This window comes from Globicephala melas, chromosome 21 (genome assembly GCF_963455315.2).
Source record: "Globicephala melas chromosome 21, mGloMel1.2, whole genome shotgun sequence".
Classification (NCBI taxonomy): Eukaryota; Metazoa; Chordata; class Mammalia; order Artiodactyla; family Delphinidae; genus Globicephala; species Globicephala melas.
Window position 1 is genome coordinate 30,193,786 of NC_083334.1, and position 25,042 is coordinate 30,218,827.

At 36.9% G+C, this 25,042-nt stretch overlaps 1 protein-coding gene across 1 annotated transcript in view; it reads left to right on the plus strand.

Moving 5' to 3' along the window:
* The first annotated feature begins 1,851 nt into the window (after nt 1–1,851).
* Nucleotides 1,852–25,042, plus strand: part of ADAM32 (ADAM metallopeptidase domain 32) — a 167,006-nt gene continuing 143,815 nt past the window's right edge. Inside the window, exons 1-2 of the mRNA XM_060291569.1 lie at nt 1,852–1,999; nt 19,500–19,579. Coding sequence (XP_060147552.1) covers nt 1,942–1,999; nt 19,500–19,579 — 138 coding nt within the window. The 5' untranslated portion in view covers nt 1,852–1,941. The remainder of the gene's footprint in view (nt 2,000–19,499; nt 19,580–25,042) is intronic.

A 25,042-nucleotide genomic window follows, 5' to 3' on the forward strand; every position in this document is an offset into this window, starting at 1 on the left:
GTTCACAAGCTTATTACCTTGTTCGAGGTATCGCATTTTCCCTTTCTATCAGGCAGCTGCCTGGGTCTCTAACCATCTAGTAAAACATGATCTAGGTTTTCTAAGCACAGATCAGATTTTATTAAATTCTATAAATGTTTACTGAAACTCTACCATGTTGCAGGTACCACAGTACATCATTAGGTCCTGTGATATATAAGTTCTGGATGAGACATGCCTCCCATTATAGAGAGAGCCATATACACAAGTAAGAATGACATAAAGTCTGCTTTTTAAAAGATTTAAACAGGAAAGGTTGCGGAGAAGGAAATAACAAAGAAGTGAAATAACTGGAAATCCATTCAAAGTACTTACCACTAATTAACAAGTCTAAGCCTTTACTGTAACGGTTCTAATGCTGTGAAGCAAGATGAAACCAGCTTTCGGCTCAACTACCCCCTAAAAGAAGTGTTAGTCTAGCATTTGTTGTTCCTGTTGAGATGCAAGCTATGTGTATACAGTTGACCCTTGAACCACGTGGGTTTGAACTGCACAGATCCACTTACAAGCTTTTTTGTTTTCCAATAAAAATACAGTGGCACTCCATATCTGCAGGTTCACATCCGTGGATTCAACCAACCGCAAGTGGTAAATAGTTCAGTATCCATGGTTGGTTGAATCTGCAGGTACGGAAATCGGAGGGCCAACATCGGGACTTGAGCATCTGGGGATTTTGGTATCCACAGTGGGTCCTGGAATCAATCTCCCCGTGGATACCGAGAGGCCAGTTGTATTTTTGTTGCCGTGTTTATGCTCATGATATTCTTTTGCAGACTTAGATTACCCTGTTGAAATCCTATGCATCCATAAAATTACATCTCAACTGTGAGTTTAGATGTGGTGATTCCCCAAACGAACTTTTCTGTTACCACGGGACCTTTTAGTTTGTGTATCTGCCGTTCTGTTAATTGGTGTGAGAGATTAACTCATTCTTGGGGATTGAAAAGAATTGAAGGATAGTGCATATACGTAGAGACTGGGAGGTGAGTCTGGGAGGGAGGAGGCATTGCAGTCCAAGGTAATAAGGCAATTTTCACTCAGGAAAGACAGGAAGTCATAAGTAGTCATAGCGCTGGGGATAGAAGAAAAGAGGCAGCAGCCTGGGCTCCGAATTTAGAAATTTTTGAATACTATGTTGAGGAATTCGGCCAGAATTTTCTACTGGAACATATGTACTGTAATTATGGGCAAAAATCTTGTCCATTTCATTCATTACATGAATGAATGAATATTTATTGTACTGAGAAGTTACTGAACAAGAGCAGGCCATCACATGAATTTTAGCCAACGGTTTGGGGAGAACCTTTTTGATTGGAAAAAAGTAGACACAGCCTGGTTACAAAGTGTATTTGGGCAGTGGGTATGGAAAAAAACCATAGCAGGTACTTTCCGAAGATACCATAATCTACTCACTTTTCCCTTTCTTGGAATCGTTTTAAAATCTATCTGGATTTTTGTTGTTGTTGTTTTAATTAAAAGACCTCAGCTTTAGGAAATATGAATGTATAATTCGTGTGTGTGTGTGTGCGCGTGTGCGTATGCGCATAGTGTTAAATTCACCAAGTAGTGTCTGATACAAAACAGCGCACAATAAATGTTAGTTCTTTTAGGTCCATCCACACGAAGCAAAAAGTTTGTGGGGGACGATGACCGCGACGGAGAGGGCTGGGGTGGTCGGGGACCTCCAGATAACTGGCCATCGGGTAGAGCGGACTGCTGGGAAAAGAACTTCCTGCGGATCCGGACGCACGACTATAAAGGGAGGCGTGCCCTACAGGCGATTGGTGGACTGGGCGCTGAGTACCGGGCGCTCCGGTAGGTGCCGCAGCTTCGCGAGAACGGCGCTCACGAACGGCCAACGCAGTAGGGTTGAAGTCTCCGCTGGAAGACAGGAGTCACGAAATGTTCCGCCTAATGATGTTGCTAGCGGGGCTCCGTGGCTTGCTAACGTCAAGACCCGGTAAGCCCGAGGATGCCCTGTTTGTTACTCCGGTAGGGGGAGGAGGAAGATTTTTCTTTTCCTTCTTTAAACGCGTACCTGCTTGGGTCAAACTGCGCCTCGACTCGATTGAGAACTCGGCGCCCTTCCCTGCTTTTAGGTTTCTTTTGCCAGTCAGGAAACCGGGCAGTTTTTAGGCGCTCCGTAGGGATACAGAACTGACTCACGAGAGAGGAAGATAGTTTTAATAAGCTTAAGGACTAAATCTCTGACGCCCTGACTCTCTGAATCTGGGTTTGGGGCAGCCGTTTATGGAGGTCTGTTAGGCACTCACAAAACTACCTCACAATTTCTTGCGCTCAGAAGCACCCCAGAAACTTCATGAACTCTACTCAAACTCCAGAAAACTGTGTCTCCTCAGATATCATCTGTTCCAGTATAATTTGTCCTGCATTCAGTAACTTGTCCTGCAATACCAAAAAAAATTCTATTGCTGACATTGTGACAATACGGGGAACAGTTACAGAGAGTCCTCAAAATTTTAAAATATATTAGGGGGGGATTTAGATGCAAGTAAAATTTTAAGATATGTTCTTATTTTCCTTCCCTTTTTATACACTGTTCTGAATCTTCCCATTCTGTGTCAGTACATGGAATATCTTGTCTTCTCCTCCCCCATCTGCATAGTGTTCTGTGGCTTGGAGGTACCACAATTTAGCAGCCAGTTCTCTTATTAAAGGACTGTTGGATTGTTTCCAGTCATTTTGCTGTTACATGCTAACTGCTGAACTCGGACGGCACCCCCCGTTCCCCCCACAAAATACCCTAGACCGGGTGGCTTAAACAACAGAGATTTATTTTCTCACAGTTCTGGAGGCAGGAAGCCTGAAATCAGGGTGCTCTCATAGTGGGGATCTGGTGAGGTCTCTCTTCCTGGCTAGTAGACCGTTCCCTTCTTGCTGTGTACTCACGTGACCTCTTCTTTGTGAGCAGAGAGAAGGAGCAAACTCACTTGTCTCTTCTTACAAAGGCGTGAAACCCATCATGAGAGATCCATCTTCATGATCTCATCTAACCCTGATTACCTCCCAAAGATCCCATTGCTGAATACCATCACATTGGGGGTTAGGGCTTCCAATAGGAAAGCTGGGGCCGGGGGACACATCTTCACCATAACACCTGCAACATTTAAATACAGTGTTTCTGAAACTTTTCGGAATGTTTCTTTCAGCAAAGAAATGAACAAAAATGTAACAATTATCGAAGTTCTCAGAGAGCTTTTATGTTCTGCTTATATTCGTCAGTATTTGTCATATTAGAAATTAATGTAGAAATTTAAGAATTTTAATTAATTCATTAAAAAATAACAGTAATGTTACTGAACTCAGGTTTGGCTGCTCACGGCTCGAAAGCCAGTACTCGAGAGACAGGTATTGGTAGGAAAGGAAAGGTTGCTTCATTCAGGAGGCTGGCAACCTGGGGAGAAGGTAGACTCGTGTCCAAACACCAGCTTGGTTGTTGATCAGGGGGCAAGAGCTTTGAAAGGGGAGTTTCAGGGATGTATAGGCAGAGGGAGGGGGCTACGACTTGCAGAACAGCACAGTCAGCTCCCGCAGTCATGAAATTGGTCATGTGGTGGTCTGATCAGCGTCATCTTGATTGTTTTAAGTTCAGTTAATCTTCAGTTCCAGGGTTGGTTCCCATTTCCTTGAGGCCAGTTCTTGGAATTGTGCAAGATGGAGCACCTTATGTCTTGGCTGCAGTCTGGTCATCACGTAGTTAACTTCTCCCACCTGGTGAGGGTTTCAGTGTCTGCAAAACAGCTCAAAGGACATGGCTCAGAATATTATCTATAGCTCTTGAAGAGGAACTAAAGGTCCTTGACTTTGTTTAATGGCTAAACTATTATTATTTTGTCTTGTTTGACTGCTTTCCTTTGGTTCTGCATTTTTTTTTTCACTTCTCTGAATTTATTCTTTGACTAAAGTTTTTCTACAGACAAGAGGCAGACAGAGGACATTGGATGTGTGTGTGTGGGGGGTCTGTCCTGGGAAAGCCCCATAGGGTCCCGCTCAATTACAGTAATAGACCTATTATATGTTAATGTAAGTAACACATTTAAAAAATAAAAACTATATTTTCCAAAACAAAGAATTTAGAGTGGCATTGTTTTACATTTTGTGAATCTCTTTAAGGTTTGGTTTAATAGATGACAGCTAGATTCTCATATCTACTTCTGCATTCAGTCTGTTGCCAAATGTTTTGTTTGAAGTATATGAAAAAATTCCAGCTTATGTAGTTGGAAAAGGGAGTAGTTTAGGAGCCTTTTCAGGTAATTACCAGTGTTCCTCTTTGGATGCTGCACCAAATACACACGTGATAAATGGTAAAGTTTAGTTGCAATGTGGAATCTAAAACATACCAATGAATTTTTCTTAATATGTTATGTTAAAATCCATTGGTCTATTTTGAACTTTAATGGATATTTTACCCATTTGCTTTTTTTTAATACATTACCTTTGTTTTTTTCTTTTTTAACATCTTTACTGGAGTATAATTGCTTTACAAAGGTGTGTTAGTTTCTGCTTTATAACAAAGTGAATCAGCTATACATATACATATATCCCTATAGCTCCTCCCTCTTGTGTTTCTGTCCCACTCTCCCTATCCCACCCCTCTAGGTGGTCACAAAGCACTGAGCTGATCTCCCTGTTTTACATTTGGTAGTGTATATATGTCCATGCCACTCTCTCACTTCGTCCCAGCTTATCCTTCCCCACCCCCGTGTCCTCAGTCCATTTTCTACGTCTGTGTCTTTATTCCTGTCCTGCCTCTAGGTTCTTCAGAACCTATATATATATATATATATTTTAGATTCCATACATATGTGTTAGCATATGGTATTTGTTTTTCTCTTTCTGACTTACTTCACTCTGTATGACAGATGCTAGGTCCATCCACCTCACTACAAATAATTCAGTTTTGTTTCTTTTTATGGCTGAGTAATATTCCATTGTATATATGTGCTACATCTTCTTTATACCTTTGTTTTAAAATTATTTTAAATTGTGGTAAAATATACAAAACATAAAATTTACCATCTTCAACCGTTTTAAAAATGAATAAACTTTATTTTTTAGAGTGTTTCAGGTTCATAGCAAAACTGAGAGAAAGGTACAGAGATTTCTCACATACCCCTGTCCCCACACCTGTACAATCTCTGCTCTAGGCGTCCTGCTCCACAGTGGTATGTTTGTTAGAATTGATGATCCCACACTGGTACATCATTATCACCCCAAATCTATAGTTTACCTTAGGATTCACTCTTGCTGTTTTACATTCTGTGGAATTTGACAAATGTATAATGACATGTATCCCCCAGAGTAGTTTTGCAGCCCTAAAAATCCTCTGTGCTTCACCTGTTCATGTCTCCCTTTCCCCTAAGTCCTGGCAACCACTGATCTTTTTGCTGTCTCCATAGTTTTGCCTTTTCCAGAATGTCATATAGTTGGAATCTTAGAGTATGTTGCCTTTTTCAGATTGGCTTCTTTCACTTAGTAATATGCATTTATGGTTCTTCCATGTCTTTCCAGGGCTGCATAGCTTATTTCTTTTTAGCAGTGAGTGATATTCCATTGTCTGTATATACCAGTTTACTTATCCATTTACCTACTAAAAGACATCTTGGTTGCTTTCAAGTTTTGACAGGTATGAGCAAAGCTACCATAAATATCTGTGTGCAAGTTTTTGTGTGGACATAAGTTTTCAACTCCTTTGGGTAAATACCAAGGAGTGCTATTGCTGGATCATATGGTAAGGATATGTTTAGTTTTTAAAGTTAGTGTCTTTTTGCTTCAGTACGAAGAACTCTCTTTAACATTTCTTGTGAGGCCATTGTAGTGGTGATGGACTCTAACTTTTTTAAGGAAATTCTTTATCTCTCCTTCAATTCTGAAGGACATCTTTCCTGGGTATGGTATCCTTAGGTGGAATTTTCTTTCTTTCAGTACTTTTCAGTACACTCCATTCTGGCCTGCAAGGTTTCTGCTGAAAAATTCACTGATAGTCTTATGGGAGTTCCTTTGTACAAAACAAATTGTGTTTCTCTTGCTGCTTTTTTTTTTTTTTTTTTGCGGTATGCAGACCTCTCACTGCTGCGGCCTCTCCCATTGCGGACCACAGGCTCTGGATGCGCAGGCCCAGCGGCCACGGCCCACGGGCCCAGCCACTCCGCGGCATGTGGGATCCCCCCAGACCGGGGCACGAACCCGCGTCCCCTGCATTGGCAGGCGGACTCCCAACCACTGCGCCACCGGGGAAGCCCCTCTCTTGCTGCTTTTTTTTTTAAAATTTCTATTTTATTTTATTTTATTTCTTTCTTTTAACATCTTTATTGGGGTATAATTGCTTTACAATGGTGTGTTAGTTTCTGCTTTATAACAAAGTGAATCAGTTATACATATACATATGTTCCCATATCTCTTCCCTCTTGTGTCTCCCTCCCTCCCACCCTCCCTATCCCACCCCTCCAGGCGGTCACAAAGCACCGAGCTGATCTCCCTGTGCCATGTGGCTGCTTCCCACTAGCTATCTACCTTACATTTGTTAGTGTATTTATGTCCATGCCTCTCTCTCACCCTGTCACAGCTCACCCTTCCCCCTCCCCATATCCTCAAGTCTGTTCTCCAGTAGGTCTGTGTCTTTATTCCTGTCTTACCCCTAGGTTCTTCATGACATTTTCTTTTAATCAAAACTACAATGAGATATCATCTCACACCAGTCAGAATGGCCATCATCAAAAAATCTAGAAACAATAAATGCTGGAGAGGGTGTGGAGAAAAGGGAACACTCTTGCACTGCTGGTGGGAATGTGAATTGGTTCAGCCACTATGGAGAACAGTATGGAGGTTCCTTAAAAAACTACAAATAGAACTACCATATGACCCAGCAATCCCACTCCTGGGCATATACCCTGAGAAAACCATAATTCAAAAAGAGTCATGTACCAAAATGTTCATTGCAGCTCTATTTACAATAGCCCGGAGATGGAAACAACCTAAGTGCCCATCATCGGATGAATGGATAAAGAAGATGTGTCATATATATACAATGGAATATTACTCAGCCATAAAAAGAAATGAAATTGAGCTATTTGTAATGAGGTGGATAGACCTAGAGTCTGTCATACAGAGTGAAGTAAGTCAGAAAGAGAAAGACAAATACCGTATGCTAACACATATATATGGAATTTAAGAAAAAAAAATCTCTTGCTGCTTTTTAAGAGTTTCTCTTTGTCTTTAATTTTTGGCAGTTTAATTATAACCTGTCTCAGTGTAGTTCTCTTTAATTTTTTTTTTTTTTTGGTTTTCTTTGAGCTTCCTAGATTAGGATGTCTATTTTTCTTTTCTGTTTTTGCCAGGTGAGAGAAGTTTTTAGCCATTATTTCTTTAAATAAGCTTTCTGCCCTCTACCCCCACTCCTTCTCCTTCTGGGACTTCTATAATGTGGATACTGGTCTGCTTGATGGTGTCCCATAAATCCTTTAATCTGTCTTCACTCTTTTTCATTCTTTTTTTTAATTTTAATTTTTTGCTCCTCTGATTGGATGAATTCTATTGCTCTGTCTTCAAGTTTGCTGATCCTTTCTTTCACTTAATCTAGTCTGATGTTGAAACCCTCTATTGAAAGTTTCAGTTCAGTTATTGTATTCAGCTCTATGATTTCTATTTTGTACTCATTCTAACCATTTTTAAGTGTACAGTTCAGTGGCATTAAATACATTCACTTTGTTTTGCCATCACCATCGTCCATCTCCAGAATATTTTTTTTTATTCTTCCCAGACTGAAACTCAGTACCCATTTAACACTAATTCCTCATTCTTCCCTTCCCCCAGCTCTTGGCAACCACCATTCTACTTTCTGTCTCCATGGATTTGACTGCTCTAGTTTCCTCATGTAAGTGGAGTTATGCAGTATTTTTCTTTGTGACTGACTTCTTTCACTTAGCATAATGCCCTCAATGTTTATCCATGTTGTAGCATGTGTCAGAATTTTCTCCTTTTATTCTGACACATGAATAGCATTCCATTGTGTGAAATACATATGGGAAAATACATATTTCATTTTGTTTATCCATTCATCTGTTGATGGATACTTAGGTTGCTTCTACCTTTTGGATATTATGAATAATGCTGCCATGAACATGTATGTACCTGTACTTGTTTGAGTCCTGCTTTTAATTCTTTTGGGTATATGTACAGAAGTGGAGTTGCTGGATCATACGGTGATTCTATTTTTAATATTTTAAGGAACTGTTACATTGTTTTCCGTACTGGCTGTGCAATTTTACATTTCTACCAGCAGTGCACAAGGGTTACAGTTTCTCCACGTTCTTCCTAATACATGTTATTTTACTTTTATATTTTAATGATTATAGTCTTCCTAATGGTTATGACAGGGTATCTCATTGTGGCTTTGATTTGTATTCCCCTGATAGTTAGTGATGTTGAGCATCTTTTCATATGCTTATTGGCCATTTGTATATCTTTTTTGGAGAAATGAGTATTGAAGTCCTTTGCCCATTTTAAAGATTAGGTTGTTCATTTTGTTGAGTTACAAGAGTTCCTTTTATATTCTGGATACTAGACTTTCAGACAAATGATTTGCAAATATTTTTTTTCATGCTGTAGGTTGTCTTCACTTTCTTGGGAGTGTCCTTTGACTCACAAAAGTTTTAAATTATGATGGAATCTAATTTTGTTGCTCATGGTTTTAGTGTCATATCTAAGAATCCATTGCCAAATCTAAGGTCATGTATATTTACTCCTATCTTTTCTTCTAAGAATTTTATTGTTTTAGCTCTTATGTTTATGTCATTGATCCATTTTGAGTTAATTTTCGTACACAGTGTGAGGTAGGGTTCCAACTTTATTTATTTACATTCATTCTGGTTTCTTTTTATTAACTATATCGTGCCCCTGTTTATTCCTAATAATGCTTTTTTCCTCCTTTGAGTCTATTCATGCTAATGTTAACATAGGTATGTCAGCTTTCCTTTGGCTAATATTTGCTGTGAACATATTTTCTCCATCCTTTTATGTGGCAAAGTCCCCAGTGCTCACTAAGTATCCATCTTCTTGCCTACATTTCTGAGCCTTTTTCCATTTAGTGTGGGGCAGTTTAAATACTATTGCTCGTGGGGTTGAGAAGAAGTGATTTGCATCACTTTAGATCAAGGCAATTGAGAGCTGGTATTTCTCTTCTATGTTTCTTTTCTGATGCCAGATTTACCTTAGAAGCTATGAGCTGAGTTTATGGTGTTACCACTTGGAGGGAGCTTGGATCTCTGAGTTACTATTTGAATGAGAGCTCCTGGTGACTCCCATCATATTTTGCATGAAAAACAAAGAAACTTTTATTGTGTTAAGCCACCAAGATTTCAAGGTTTATTTATTGCCATTCCATAGCCTGGTCAGCCTCAGTTGACTAATATAGAGATTGGAGCTTTGAAGTGGTGTGCTGCCATGATAAACTTAAAATATATGCCTTTGGCTTTGCTGCTGGGTATTGATGGGTAGCAGGTGACAAGAAATGGAAACCACCTGGAAAAAATGGAAATCAATGACAAGAAGTGACAGAACATTTGGTAAAAACTGTAGGACAGACTACATTCTGTAGAAGTTAGATAAGAGATTGTTAGCTGTGGAAGTTGGTTTCATTACTCAATTTTGTCAAAGTGTTAAGAGAAAGAGATAATCTCAGGAAACAGTTGACCAGTTTGCAAATCGAATTAATAGGGAATAAATCCAGAAATTTGGGGCCTTTCAGGACTTTAAAGGGTGACCAGTTCCAGATTTCAAATAGTAAGAAATGGAATTTTAAAAGGTTTGAGCAGTGAAACGTCAGTAAAAACTCTCAGTTAGAGAAAATTACTCAGGTTAGCACTGCAGTCAAGGGTGTGGCCTTACATTATATTTTTTTAGACTGACTTATGATTGCCATCACTTAGTTGAGAGAGAGAGAGGTGAGAGAGGAGGGAAGGAGAAATAGGAGTTAGGCCAAGAAATTACAGGATGAGAGAAAATATTTGTAAATGATTTGTCTGAAAAGGGTCTAGTATCCAGAAAATAAAGGGCAAAGAAATAAAGTAGATTTGAAAATTATGACTTTAAAAAGTTTTATATGTGTTTTAATTGCATGACAAAGTTACTGAAGACAACTAGATGAGAAACTTCTACGTTTTTGATGGTAGTGTACTGCCAAAGGAACTTCAAACTAGATTATACAAGCTTTTGACTATTTGAGAATTAACACAACTCTTGAGCCCTTTACTTCCAGGAAGTAAACTGGAAAAGCCATGCTACTTTCAAGGAGAGTATATTTGTATTTAAGTCTTTTATAATATTTTATGCTTTCTGTTTACTATACTTTTTATTTGATATCATTAAAAATCTTATTTCCTGTCTTATGTGTTTTTCTGATTTTACTGTAACATGTATAATTGACTTAGAGTCTACAATTAAGCAACATGTCTTCTTCTAAAAACGACAATGACCTTAGAAAGTTGTCAGACACTGCCTTTATCATCCTACATGTTACTGTTATTTAGTATTTACTGCCACTTTTATGTATTGTTTCCCAAATGAGTCATCATCTTTATTGTTACTTAGATTTATCCACAAGTTTATAGCTTGACTTGCTTACCTTCTTTCTAGCACCCTACTCTTTCCTTCTTAGTATCTTTTTCGTCAAGAGTTTGAGTGGTAAATCGTCTGTTTACTTGAAAATGTCTTTATGTCTCCCTCACTGTTGAATGACAATTTAGTTTGATATCCAATTTCAGACTGACAGTTGTTTTTCCAGTAGCACTTTGAGAATGTTACTCCATTGCTGTTTGGCCTGCATGTTATTAACTTTTTTTTTTAATTATGAGGATTTCAAATAAATGCAAAAATAGAAGAATAAAGAACTCAGGTTCAACAGTTATAAACTCGTGGTTAATTCTGTTTCTTTTCTACGTTCCCTACCACTTCCTCTATTCTCATATTATTTGGAGCAAATTATAGACTTTATATCATTTCGTGTCTAAGCATTTCAATATATATTGCTAAATGGCCAGAAAATATAACCACAGTATCATGATCATGGCTTAGAAATTAACGATTTCTTCTATCACCCAATATTCAGTCTGTGTTCAAATTTTCAATTGTTTCATGAGTGTAATAAGTTTCCTTACAGTTTGTAATCACCTAGAAAATAATGTCCATGCATTGTTTGAATCAGCATACAAAAGATGTGCTCATTGAATTGGCTCCTTCCCTACTCGATTTTATTTAGTCTGTGGCTTTTAGTACCATGTCGATACTGATAACTCCAAATTTATATTTCTTCTCTTGCACTCTCTTAGGCAGCCTGTGAGATGGCTACCAATGTTTCCCACATCCTGGTAATCACGCCCTTGTGTAATCCCCTCCTCTTAAATGTGAGCTGTGTGTTTTTTGGTTTTTGGGTTTTTTGGGGGAGTACGCGGGCCTCTCACTGTTGTGGCCTCTCCCGTTGCAGAGCACAGGCTCCGGACACGCAGGCTCAGTGGCCATGGCTCACGGCCCTAGCCGCTCCGCAGCACGTGGGATCTTCCCGGACCAGGGCACGAACCCGTGTCCCCTGCATCGGCAGGCGGAGTGAGCTGTGTTTTATGGTTTGTTTTTAGTGAATAAAATGTGGTCAGGATCATGGGATGTCTCTTGTGAGATTAGGGTACAGAAAAACTGTGTCTTTTGTCCTGGGTGCCCGCTTTCAGTCTCTCTTTTTCTGAGCCCTTGTTCTGAGGGAAGCAAGTTGTCATATTGTGAGAAGCCTTATGGAGAGGCCTGTGTGGCATGGAACTGAGCTTTCTCATTAACAGCCTGGAAAGACCCAATGCCTGCCAACAGCTAAGTGCATGAGCCTTGAAGTGGATCCTATGCTAGTCAAGCCTTGAAATGGTCGCAGCCCTGGCCTACAGTTTGACTGTCGCTTTGTGAGAGTCTGAGCCAGAGGCATTCGGTTAAGCTGTGCCCAGATACCTGACCAAGGGACAATAGTGATTAATAAATGTTCCCTATTTTAAGCTGCTAAATTTTGGGATAATTTGTTATGCAGCAATAGATAACTAACACACCATCCTTCAGCCTATTCTCAACATAAAGTTTTCTTGTTAAAATCTAAGTCAGCTCATGTCCGCCCTCTGCTCAGAATCTTTCAGTAGTTTCTTATCTCACCAAGAATAAAAATTAAAGTGCTAACTCTGACCTGTAATGCCCTACAGGATCTCAGCAGCTTGTCCCCTCTCTGGCCTCACCCCTTACTCTCTTCCTCACTGCTCATGCTAATCCAACCACAGTAGCTCCCTTGCTGCTTTTCAGACATGCCAGGCAGTTCCTCCCAAAGACCTTTGCGCTTGATCCTTTTTCTTCCTGGGATGATCTGCCAGAGATATTCATTTGTTCCCCTCCTCACCTTCTTCAGTTCTGTGCCCAGATGCCATCTTCTCAGTGAGCCCTATTTAAGACTGAGCTTCACCTTCATCAGCCTCTGTTCTAGAACATGATTCTATGGGCTGGTGGGGCTGTTGCTCTGGTTTGGACTGGCTTAGGTAGTCTGTGGCGCATCGGTGCTCTTTCCTGGATCTGTCATCCGCTCCTGAGTTGGTTGGCAGCTGGATGATCCAGATGGTCTCACGCACTGGTCTGTCTGTTGGACTGTGTTCAGCTAGGGTGCCTTGGCTCCCTTTCACGTAGACTCTCACCCTCCTGCAGGACAGCTCAGGCTTGTTTACATGTGGTTTCAGGATTCCAAGGCAGTGAGAGGGCAAGCCACAGTGCACAGGCACTTTTCAGGTTTGCTTCTGTTACATTCGCTATTGTCTAATTGACCAGAGTAAGTTACATGGCTAAGTCTGGAGTTAGTTCCTAAGAAGTATACCAATGGGAAAGAACACTTCCTATTGTATCTATCACATCTGATTTCTGTTTTAGAGTTTTTCTAGAATCTCTCAACAATGATCACACTTCCATCATTAGCTTACCTTCCAGAAAATTGTTTGAGACCTCTTAGCTGATGGTAGCACCTTTCCTTTGTCTACTTTTAGAGGGTTTTCACTGAGAGAAGAGGTAAACATGTAGTGAGTTAGCCACCTTTAATCATAAATCATATTATGGATGTTAATCCTTTGGCTTTTATACTTTGTATTTTCTTACAATCTTTCCTGCATCTTTAAAGATTTTAAAAAGATTTCTATGTATGCAAATATATTTATCTTTTCCTTTAAGACTTCTGGGCTTTGACTCTTAATCGATTTTGAATATATATGTATTTATGTACATATTATATATAGAAACATATAAATACATTTTATTTATTCTTTATATATATACATATGTATGAACCCAACTTAATTACTTTTCAAATGGATGTTCAGTCTTCCTGCCGCTATCCATTGGCTATATTTCCCCCAGTGATTTGAAAGCCTACCTCCTCATATATCCTATTTCATTAATTTTTTTTGATGATGCCTATTTCAGTTGATTTAATTATAGTAGTTTAGAGTTTTTCTATTGATTCTCTAAGTACTTTTAAGGAGATAGTTATATCGTTCGCAAATAATGACATACTGTTTTTTCCTTTCCAACATTTATGCCCTTCTTTCTTGTTATCATTTTATCATATTAATGAGGGCATTCAGAACATTTTTGAAAATGGCAGTGATAATAGACTTTGTTACCTAGTTTTATTTGAATTTCTCTGTAGTATTTCATAATTTACAATTTTTAATGTGTGCTTTCTGATACTTTTTCTAGTTAAGGCAATTTCCTTCTATTTCTAGCTTACGTCCCTCTAATTTTCTTTGTCAAAATTTTGGTCTATTTGTATTTTTTTTTTTTTTTTGTGCATGTGAGCTTTAGAATCATCTTATGTTGTTTCAAAAAACTCCTGTGGACTTTACCCTTGGATTTCATAAAATTTATAAATTAATTTAAAGAAAATTGCTATCTTTATATTCCAAGAACTGGATATAGCTTTCAATTTATTTGACTTTTTTTATGAACCATTTTAGAATTTAAAGTTTTTTTTTAATTTAAATTATATATATTCCTTTAGGAATTTATTTACATGGGTATTACACATTTTGTTGTTATTGTAAATGGTTACTTCCTAACTATTTTATTTGTGTACAGGGAAATGATTGGTTTATATATTAATTTTGTTTCTAGTCACATTACTAAATCCTCTTTTTAAAATAATATTTATGATGATTCCTTTGGGTTTTCCAGATATATAATATCACATACAAAAGAATGTTAGGATCACAAAACCTTAGAAAGTACCAAAGAGGCAGGTTTAGATGCTACATAGATGCTACAATGTGGCTAGGGTCACAACGCAGGGAAGAATATCTAGTGATACCATGGGAACTATACCGGAAGAGTATTCTATTGAAAATACCAGTATGGTGTTTGGGCTAGGCAGCAGAATATCTGTCCCAGTAGTCCAAAAGGACCAGATAATTCTATTACTACAAATGTCGGAAGGACCAGATATTCACACGTGGCTGCCATCTGACAATGCTCACTTCTGCAACTAAGTCTTTTTTGGGTGTATGAATAGCAGGAACTGGTGACATGCCAGCACCTTAATCGCAGTGGAGTCTGGTATAGAGTTGTTAGGTTTCCAACGTCTAATAGCACAGGGAGACAAGGTAGAAATAGTTTGAGTGATTGAACCTCTCTACAGTATCCCACAGTTCACCTCTAGATGGGATACTTAACATCCATATTCACCCTTCTTAAGGTTGGTAACATTCTTAAACTTTCAAGAAACAACATAATAACTTGCTTCTGCCTCATTTAATGTAATCAGTTCGTATACAGGAAAACTAGACATGTTAAGTGTACCATGTGAAATTCTAGTTACGGGGAGAATTTACTTTGCTCTATTCTCTTTTAGGGCCAACTATCTATGAGTTTTTAAGATTATACCCGTGGACTTACTTCTGTGTACTATTGGCATATCATACATCTACTTTCCCTCCTTCAGTTAGCTGGTCATAGGATACCATAAAAGTAGGTTTTAGGAAATGATGGAAACGTGATAGGAGTAGGCCTACTGGAGTATTAATCACCTGGTTATGCAACTTAAAGCTTTTAGGACCTGTTCAAACCCAACCATATATATATATAGCACTTCCATTTGATTAGTACTCCTGTGAATGCCTGATGATGTCAGTCTGTGAAGAGCGGTTCAGGTTGCAAGATCATATAGTCTGAAGATCCCATGGTCTGAATTTTAGCCTCTATCAGAGCCCAGTAGTGAGCTAAAAGCTTTCATAAAAGAAATATGCTTACATACTATATTAGATTCCTGTGGCTGCCATAACAAAGTACCACAAACTGGGTGGCTTAAAACAACAGAATTTTTTCCCCCTTCTGTTTCTGGAGGCCAGAAGTCCAAAATCAAGGTATTGACAGTGTTGATTACTTTTGGAGCCTCTGAGGGAGAATCTGTTCCATGCTTCTCTCCTAGCTTCTGATGGCTGCCAGCAATCCTATGCATTCCTTGGCCTGGAGACATGTTACTCCAGCCTCTGCCTCTGTCTTTATATTGATGTCTCCTCTGTGTGTCTTTTCCCCTTCTCTTACTTATAGGATATTAGTCATTGGATTTAGGGTCCAGTCTAATCTGGAATGGTCTCATCTTGAGATCCTTAACTTAATTACACCTTGCAAAGACCCTTTTTTCTTTGCAAGGTTATAAGGTTATAGCCACAGGTTCTGAGTGGACATATCTTTTGGGGCACCGTCACTCAATCCACAGCATATACCAGTGAGGGCGTGTCTTTGCTTACAAACCTCAGGAGCCTCTGCTGTGATTCTCCTAGAGGGGCTTAACACAGGCTCTGCCACAGACCCTAAGTCATAAAGGAAAAATAGTAGAGCTCCTTGCCCAGTAGACTCAGGTAGCTGAGGAGTCTTGTATTCTGGCGTCTTACAAATCTGGCAGCCTATGTTTTGTTCAATAAAAATGGTCAAAGCAACATAGCTATATATGAAATATATTGCCTCCAAAATCCAAAATGGTCTACCAAGTGTTCTGCCTCTTACTATTTATTATGGAGGATATTTTCGAGTGTGGTTTAGACCACTAGACCATTACAGGTGGATGTGTGTGTGTGTGTGTGTGTGTGTGTGTGTGTTAAGACTCTGGCACACCTGCTTCTTCAAGGCATCTAATGTACCTGCTACTTCAGGTCTTTCTCTTAGATGATATGTTAGTTTCCTATTGTTGCTGTAACAAGTTATCACAAACTTAATAGCTTAAACAACACAAATTTATTATCTTACAGTTCTGTAAAATGGGTCTCATTGGGTAAAATCAAGGTGTTAGCAGTGCCTGTTCCTTCTGGAAGCTGCAGGAGACAATCTGTTTCCTTGTCTTTTCCAGATTCTAATGGCTGTTTGCATTTTTTGGCTCATGGCCCCCTTCCTCCATCTTCAAAGTCAGTGGTATTGGGCTGAGGTCTTTACACATGGCCATCTCTTTGGTTTTCTTTTCTGGCTCTTTCTTCTACTGTTAAGAACCCTTGTGATTAAATTAAGACCACAGATAACCCAGGATAATTTTCATATTTTAAGGTCAGTTGATTAGCAACCTTAATTCTGTTTTGCCGTGTAACCTAACAGGTTCTGGAGATTAGGATATGGACATCTTTGGGGGCATTATTCTATCTACCACAGACAGTGAGATTTTTAGGGTCCAGGTAGAAGAAGAACCAGATGATAAAGATCTGAGGCATCTGAGGCAATATGATTGGTGAAGGTATACTGGCATCACTACTAAGCAAAAATGGAAACTTGCTCCTGGCATCTCCTGCTTATTGGGATAGAGAAAACAGCACCTTTTTCTATTAATGGCTACATACAGGTGCCAATGCCTGTGTTGATTTGGTTCAGTAAAGAGACCATATTTGGAACAATATTAATTATTGCAATCATTACCTGATTACACTTAAGACAACTCATTGTCATTCTCTATTGCTTATCTATCATGTGCACAGATCAAACAAGTCAAATAACAGAAATCATTGCCCTTGTATATACTTTCTTGGTATAGAAAGGTTTTTGGTTTAATGTTTTGGTGATGGTGCAGGTGATATTCAGAGGTTTCCATTTGGCCCTCCCTACCATAACAATCCTCATTCTATGGGTCAGGGAGACAAGATGGGCATTCCACAAGTTACTGATTATACCTGTTTTGACACACTTTTCCATAATTGGGCAGATTATGATAGGATGAACTTGTAGACCCATGAGTGTGTTCATAGATGTGAACCTAATAACTTCCATTCATCACCTGACTTCTTCTGCTAATCATATATCTTTTCCTGAAGTGGACCACAGTCTTACTTTAGGTACTCAGAAATCATCATTAGGAGACTTCTTCAGTGGTCCAATGGTAAAGAATCCACCTTCCAATGCGGCTGACGTGGGTTCGATCCCTGGTTGGGGAACTAAGATCCCACATGTCGTGGGGCAACTAAGCCCATGAGCCACAACTACTGAGCCCTCATGCCTCAACTAGAGAGCCCACGTGCTGTAAACTACAGAGCCCATGCACTCTGGAGCCCGAGTGCCACAACTAGAGATAGAAAATCCATATGCCACAACTAGAGAGAAGCCTGCACACTGCAACTAAGAGCCCGAGCATCACAATGAAAGATCCTGCATGCTGCAACCCGATGCAGCCAAAAAAAAAAAAAAAAAACATTATTAGTTTAAAGCCAGTGTTTAATATTCCACCAAAGGTCTGAGTAATTGGGTTTTGATTTTGTGGATCCAATCTGAGAATTTTTCTTTTTTTTGATAACAGAAAAATAGCTTATTAATGCATACAGCAGCATCATGGGAGAAACTTAAACCAAAAGTAACTCAAAATGGCAACTTTGAGTTCCAGCTTATCTTCAACAAAAAACATTAAATTTGTAGAGAAGTGACAGACACAGGAAGGCAGTTTTAGGCTTCCAAGGGCAGCAAACTGGAAAGGTAAATATATGGATGAAAACTAATGAGGTAAAGTTTGTTCATAGATTACTCTGGTCCCACCTCTGGGCTGATAAGAGTCTGTCTCCAGTATGAGTTTTTCTTTAGGTTGGTCAGTTCATCCTACTCACATTTACTGATATGACTGAGATATTTAATCTTAGTGCTTCTTATTTATATCATACTTTTCTGATTTCATGCTTTTTTTTTGATAAATGTTTTTCACCATAAAAATCTGTGACTTTTTCATTTATTTTCTGGATGCCTTGTGTTTGTATGCTCTTTTTTTTTTCTTAATTTGGAATATTTATAATCTGTTTTATATAATAGATTTAATTTTTAATTTAGGTAGTAACTAGTGATTCCTCACTGTGAGTGTAAGGAAATTTATTTCTTACTACTTCTTTCCACCTCATGCTCTCCTCTTTATTATATGACTATAGCTTTAAAAAATCTTAGTTCTTTTACACCATTAAACAATATGTTTCTACTTTTACCACTTAATTTTCAGCTTTTTAACATTTTTTGGAACCACATTGCAATAAATTTAAGGAAAACAGTATTTACATATGGTAATTCTCTTCTTCTGCTACCCTTCCTGACATTATTGAATATGTTGTTATGTCTTTATCATCATAGTTTATAACACTTGCATCCTATTAAATAGTGATGATTCCCACCATTGTTTTGGCCTATATTCTATATTTAAGTTTATTTTAATGCTCACAGCTAGGCCTTTTACCTCAACTCTATTGATGCCTTTATTGGGAGAAGTTTGTCTGCCTTTTGTGACAGGAACTTGTGAACTATTTTCCTTGATTTTTTGCTTGTAAATAGCTGTCCCTTGCCTGTATATTTGAATGACAGTTTTGCTGGGTATAAAATTCTTGGGTCCACACTTTCTTTTCCTGAATATTTTTTTAAAGACATAGTTCTTCAGTTTTTTAACATTGAATAATGTTTTTAAAGAATCTCAAGCCAACCTGCTTTTCTCTTCTTATGCCCAATATGATTTTCACTTTTCCTTTTTGCTCATATGCCCATAGGATTCTTTCTTTATCTTCGACATCCAATAAGTTTAGTAGAATATGTCTCAGTTTTAATTAATTGTTATCAGTTATTCCTGAAATGCAGTGTACTTTCTAGTCTATTGTTTCAAATCTTTTATTTCAGGAAAGTCTTCTTGAAGTATATATTTGATATTTTTTAATTCATTTGTTCGCTTTTCTTCAGGAACAGCAAATTTTGTGTAAGTTGAATACCTCTCCGTGCCCCCTTTTAGTCTTTCATAGCTATCTTGTCTGTTTTTAAACAAAGTGTTTTCAAGATTTCTATAGGAGTACACAGTGATGACTCATGTTTGCATAAGCAAGTCTTATAAAAGAACCTGAACAAATATTTAGTCAAGTTTAAAACACAGTTATTAACTGTTTTTTTTATTTCTTCAGGTTTTCAAAATTCATTTCTACAAATTATATTTCCAGAGAAAATCCAAGCAAATACAAGTGATAATTCAAAAGTAGAAAATGTAAGAGATTTTCCATAATGTTGTTATATGAAATTTCTTATTTTTATTACATAGCAGTGAAATACATCAATTCCATTATAGTATGACTATAACTAACCAATATTACTATTGATAAGGAATGTAAAGTTTTGATGGTAAAAGCAAACATATAAATCAGAATGTTCTAATTTGTCTAACATTTGTCATTTCCTCATGGTAAAACAATTTTTTAAAGTTCAAAGAGAGAATATAATGTAAAAGAATTAGGGTATTATCTGAATGGTATCTAGATGATTCAAATGAAGAGAATAATTTTCTCCAAAATGGTTAAGGAGAATCTGTTTTAACTAAAACCTGGTTCCTCAATCTCTACGCTTGTACCTACCAGTTCTCAGAGAGTATAAACCCTTTCTTCTGTTATTTTTGTTAGAAAGGGCAATATTTCATCCTATTCATTGATTTATTTAACAGATATTTCTCTGGACTTGTGTGCATAACTACATGCTAAGATCCTTAGGAGATAAAAAAAGAAATACAAAAAAGCAAGCCTTGCTTATAAGTGGCCAATCTTTTGATAACACTTTATTTTTACCAGTTTTAATGAAGTATAATGTATACACCACAGAATTCACCCATTGTAAGTGTACAGCTCAATGATCATTAGTACATGAATAGAATTATGTAAACATTACCACAAATCCAGTTTTAGAACATTCTGATTGCCTTAAGTTCCTTCCTGCCTATGTGCAGTTTTTCTCTGCTTCCATCCCCAGCCCTCGGCAACTGCTGATCTGTTTTGTGTTTCTATAATTTTGCATTTTCTAGACATTTCATAAAACTGAAATATGTGATATGTAGGACTTTGCATTGAGCTTCTTTCACTTAAGATTATCCATTTTGCAACATTTATCAATACTTCATAAATTTTTTATTTCTTAACACATGTAGATAACACATTTTGTTTATCCATTTACCAGTTAAATTCAAGATTTTTTTCAGATATTGACTATTTTGAGTCATTCTGCTATGAATATTTATGTATGGACATATAGTTTTCTTTCTCTTGGGTAGATTCTTGGAAGTGAAATTGCTGTGTCGTATGGTAGGTTTATGCTTATCATAGTAATAAACTGCCAAACTATTTTCCATAGTGACTTATTAGTTTACATTTCCCATCAGCAATATATGATGATTCAATTTTTCCACATACTTGTCAACACCTGATGTTGTCTCTTTTGATTAAATTTATTCTAACAGGTGTGTACTGATATCTCATTTTAGCTTATATTTGCATTTCTCTAATGAAAAATGCTGTAGAGCATCTTTCATGACCTACTAGCTATCTAAATACCTTTTTGGTGAAATGTCTATTAAATTATTTGCCCATTTTAATTTTTTAACCTATTATTATTTTTAACATATTTATTGGGCTATAATTAGTTTATAATATTATATTAGTTTCAGGTGTACTATGCAGTGATTCAGTATTTTTTTACCAGTATTTTCAGATTACCACAATAAGTCCAGTTACCGTCTGTCACCCTACAAAGTTGGTATACAATTATAATTATTTTTTAAAATTTATTCATCCTGGTATATATGTATATACTTATTTACTGAAGTATAGTTGTTTTACAATATTGTATTAGTTTCAGATGTACAGCATAGTGATTCAGTATTTTTACAGATTGTCCTCCATTATAGGTTATTAAAAGATAATGGCTATAATTTCCTATGCTATACAGTATATCCTGTTGCTTATCTATTTTACATATAGGAGTTTGTATCTGTTAATCCCATATCCCTAATTTGTCCCTACCTGTTTCCCTGTCCCCTAGGTAACCACAAGTTTGTTTTCTATATCTGTGAGTCTATTTCTGTTTTGCATATACATTCATTTGTATATTTTAGATTCCACATATAAGTGATATCATAAGTATTTGTCTTTCTGTGACTTATTTCATAAGCATAATACTCTCTAGGTTCATCTTTATGGCTACAAATGGCAGAATTTCATTCTTTTTTATGGCTGAGTTATATTCCATTGTATATATATATATACTACATCTTCTTAATCCAGTCATCAGTTGATGGGCATTTGGGTTGCTTCCACGTCTTGACTATTGTAAATGGTGCTGCTATGAACATTGGGGTACATGTATCCTTTCAAATTAGTGTTTTGTTTTTTCCAGATATATACCTGAAGTGGAATTGCTGGATCTTACAGTAGTTCTATTTTTAGTTTTTTTGAGGAACCTCCAACTGTGTTCCACAATGTCTGCACCAAGTTAACATTCCCACCAACAGTATACAAGTATTCCCTTTTCTCCATATCCTTGCCAACATTTTTTATTTGTAGACTTTTTGATGATAGCCATTCTGACAAGAGTGAGGTGATATCTCAATTTTGTTTGTTACAGTATTGTTGACTATATTCCCTATGTGTACCTTACATCCCCTGCTTGATTGATTGACTGATTTTTAAATTGTAGTATAGTTGATTTATAACATATTAGTTTCAGGTGTACAACATAGTGATTCAATATTTTTATAGATTATACTCCATTTAAAGTTATTACAAAATAATGGTCACATATCCCTGTGTTGATATAACCTTTTTGCTTATTTTATACATAGTAATTTGTACTTTTTAATTCCATACCCTTATCCTGCCCCTCCCCACTTCCTTCTCCCCACTGGTAACCACTAATTTGTTCTCTATATCTGTGAGTCTGTTTCTGTTTGTATACATGGTACAATTACCATGGAATACAGTTGGAGATTCCTCAGAAAAAGTGAAAACAGAACTGCCATATAATTAAGCAATTCCAGTTCTGTATACATATACAAAAAAACCCCTGAAAACACTAATTCAAAAAGTTACATGCACCCCAATGTTCTTAGCAGCATTATTTACAATAGCCAAGATATGGAAGCAACCTAAGTGTCCATCAACAGATGAAGGGATAAAGATATACACACACACACATACATATACATACAATGGAATATTATTCAACCATAAAAAAGAATGAAGTTCTGACATTTGCAACAAAGCAGATGGACTTAGAGGGTATTATGCTTAGAGAAATAAGTCAGTAAGGTAAAGACAAATTCTCTGTTATCACTTATATGTGTAATATAAAAAATAAAACAAATGAATATCTATAACATTGAGTGTATAACAATGATATCTCATTGTGGTTTTGAGTTGCATTTTTCTGATGATTAGTGATGTTGAACATTTTTTCATGTGCCTGTTGGCCATCTATAGGCCATTTTTGGAAAATGTCCGTTCAGGTCTTCTGCCCATTTTTTGATTGGGTTGTTTGGGGTTTTTTTTGCTATTGGGTTGTATGAGCTGTTTATATATGTTGGATATTAATCCCTTATCGCTTGTATCATTTGCAAATATTTTCTCCCATTTACTAGTTGTTTTTCCATTTTGTTGATGGTTTCCATTGCTGTGCAAAAGCTTTTAAGTTTAATTAGGGTCCATTTGTTTATTTTTGCTTTTGTTTCTTTTGCTTTAGGAGACAGATTTGAAAAATATTGCTATAATTTACGTAAAAGAGTGTTCTGCCTATGTTCTCTTCTAAAAGTTTTATGGTTTCTGGTCTTACATTGAGGTCTTTAATCCATTTTGAGTTTACTTTTCTATATGGTGTAAGGAAATATTCTAATTTCATTCTTTTACATGTAGCTGTCCAGTTTTCCCAACACCACTTATTGAAGAGACTGTCTTTTCTCCATTGTTTCTTGCCTCCTTTGTTGTAACTAACTGGAAGTTCATGGGTTTATTTCTGGGCTGCTCTCATGCATTGATCTATGTGTCTGTTTTTGTGCCAGTAACATGCTGTTTTGATTAATGTAGGTTTGCAGTACAGTTTGAAGTCAGGGAGCATGATACTTCCCGCTCTGTTCTTCTTTCTCAAGATTGCTTTGGCTATTTGGTGTCTTTTGTGGTTCCATATAAATTTTAGGATTATTTGTTCTAGTTCTGTGGAAAATGTCATGGGTATTTTGATAAGGATTACATTAAATCTCTGGATTACTTTGAGTAGTATGGACATTTTAACAATATTAATTCTTCTAACCCAAGAACACAGGATAACTTTCCATTTCTTCATATCATCTTCAGTTTCCTTCAACAATCTTTTATAATTTTCAGAGCATTTTCACCTCCTTGGTTATGTTTATTCTTAGGCATTTTATTCTTTTTGATGCAATTTTAAACACAATTGTTTTCTTGCTTTCTCTTTATGAGTTTATTATTAGTGTGTAGAAAAGCAACAGATTTCTGTATGTTAATTTTGTGTCCTGCAACTTTACTGAATTCATTTATTAGTTCTAATAGTTTTTTGGTGGAGACTTAAAGGTTTCTTTATATAGTATCATATCATCTGCAAATAGTGACAGTTTTACTTCCTCCCTTCCAATTTGGATGCCTTTTATTTATTTGTCTTGTCTGACTGTTGTGGCTAGAACTTCCAATACTATGTTGAATAGGAGCGGTGAGAGTGGGCATTCTTGTCTGGTTCCTGATTTTAGAGGAAAAGCTTTCTGCTTTTCACCATTGAGTAGATGTAAGATGTGGGTTTGTCATAAATGGCCTTTATTATGTTGAGATATGTTCTCTCTATATCAACTCTTCTGAGAGTTTTTATCATGAATATATGTTGAATTTTGTCAGATGAATTTTATGCATTAATTGAGGTGAATATGTGATTTTTATGCTTACTTTTGTTAATGTGGTGTATCAGATTGATTGATTTTCAAATATTGAACCATCCTTGCATTCCTGGACTAAACCTTACTTGATCTTGGTGTTTGATCCTTTCTGTATATTGTGTTTGGTTTGTTTATATTTTGTTGAGGATTTTTGCATCTATGTTCATCAGCAGCATTGGGGTGTAATTTTCTTTTTGGTAGTGTCTTTGGTTTTGGTATCAGGGTGATGATGGTCTTGTAGAATTAATTTGTGACTGTTCCAGCCTTTTCAATTTTTTGGAATAGTTTGAGAAGGTTAGGTATTAACTCTTCTCTGTATGTTTGGTAGAATTCCCCTGTGAAGCCATCTGATCCTACATTTCTGCTTGCTGGAAGTTCTTTAAAATTACAAATCCAATTTCACCAATAGTGATCTGTCTGTTCACATTGTCTGTTTCTTCCTGACTCAGTCTCGGAAGCTTGTATGTTTCTAGAAATTTGTCCATTTCTTCTAGATTGTTGAGGTTGTTGGCATATAACTGTAGTATTCCCTCTCTCTTTATGATTTTTTGTATCTCTGTGATATTGATTGTTATTTCACCTCTTTCATGCCTGATTTTGTTTATTTGGGTCTCCTCTTGTTTTCTTGATGAGCCTGGCTAAAAGTTCATCAATTTTTTATCTTTACAAACACCAGCTCTTGGTTCCTTGATCCTTTCTTTTTTTGTTTGTTTTTGATCTCTATTTATTCCCTCTATGATCTTTATTATTTCA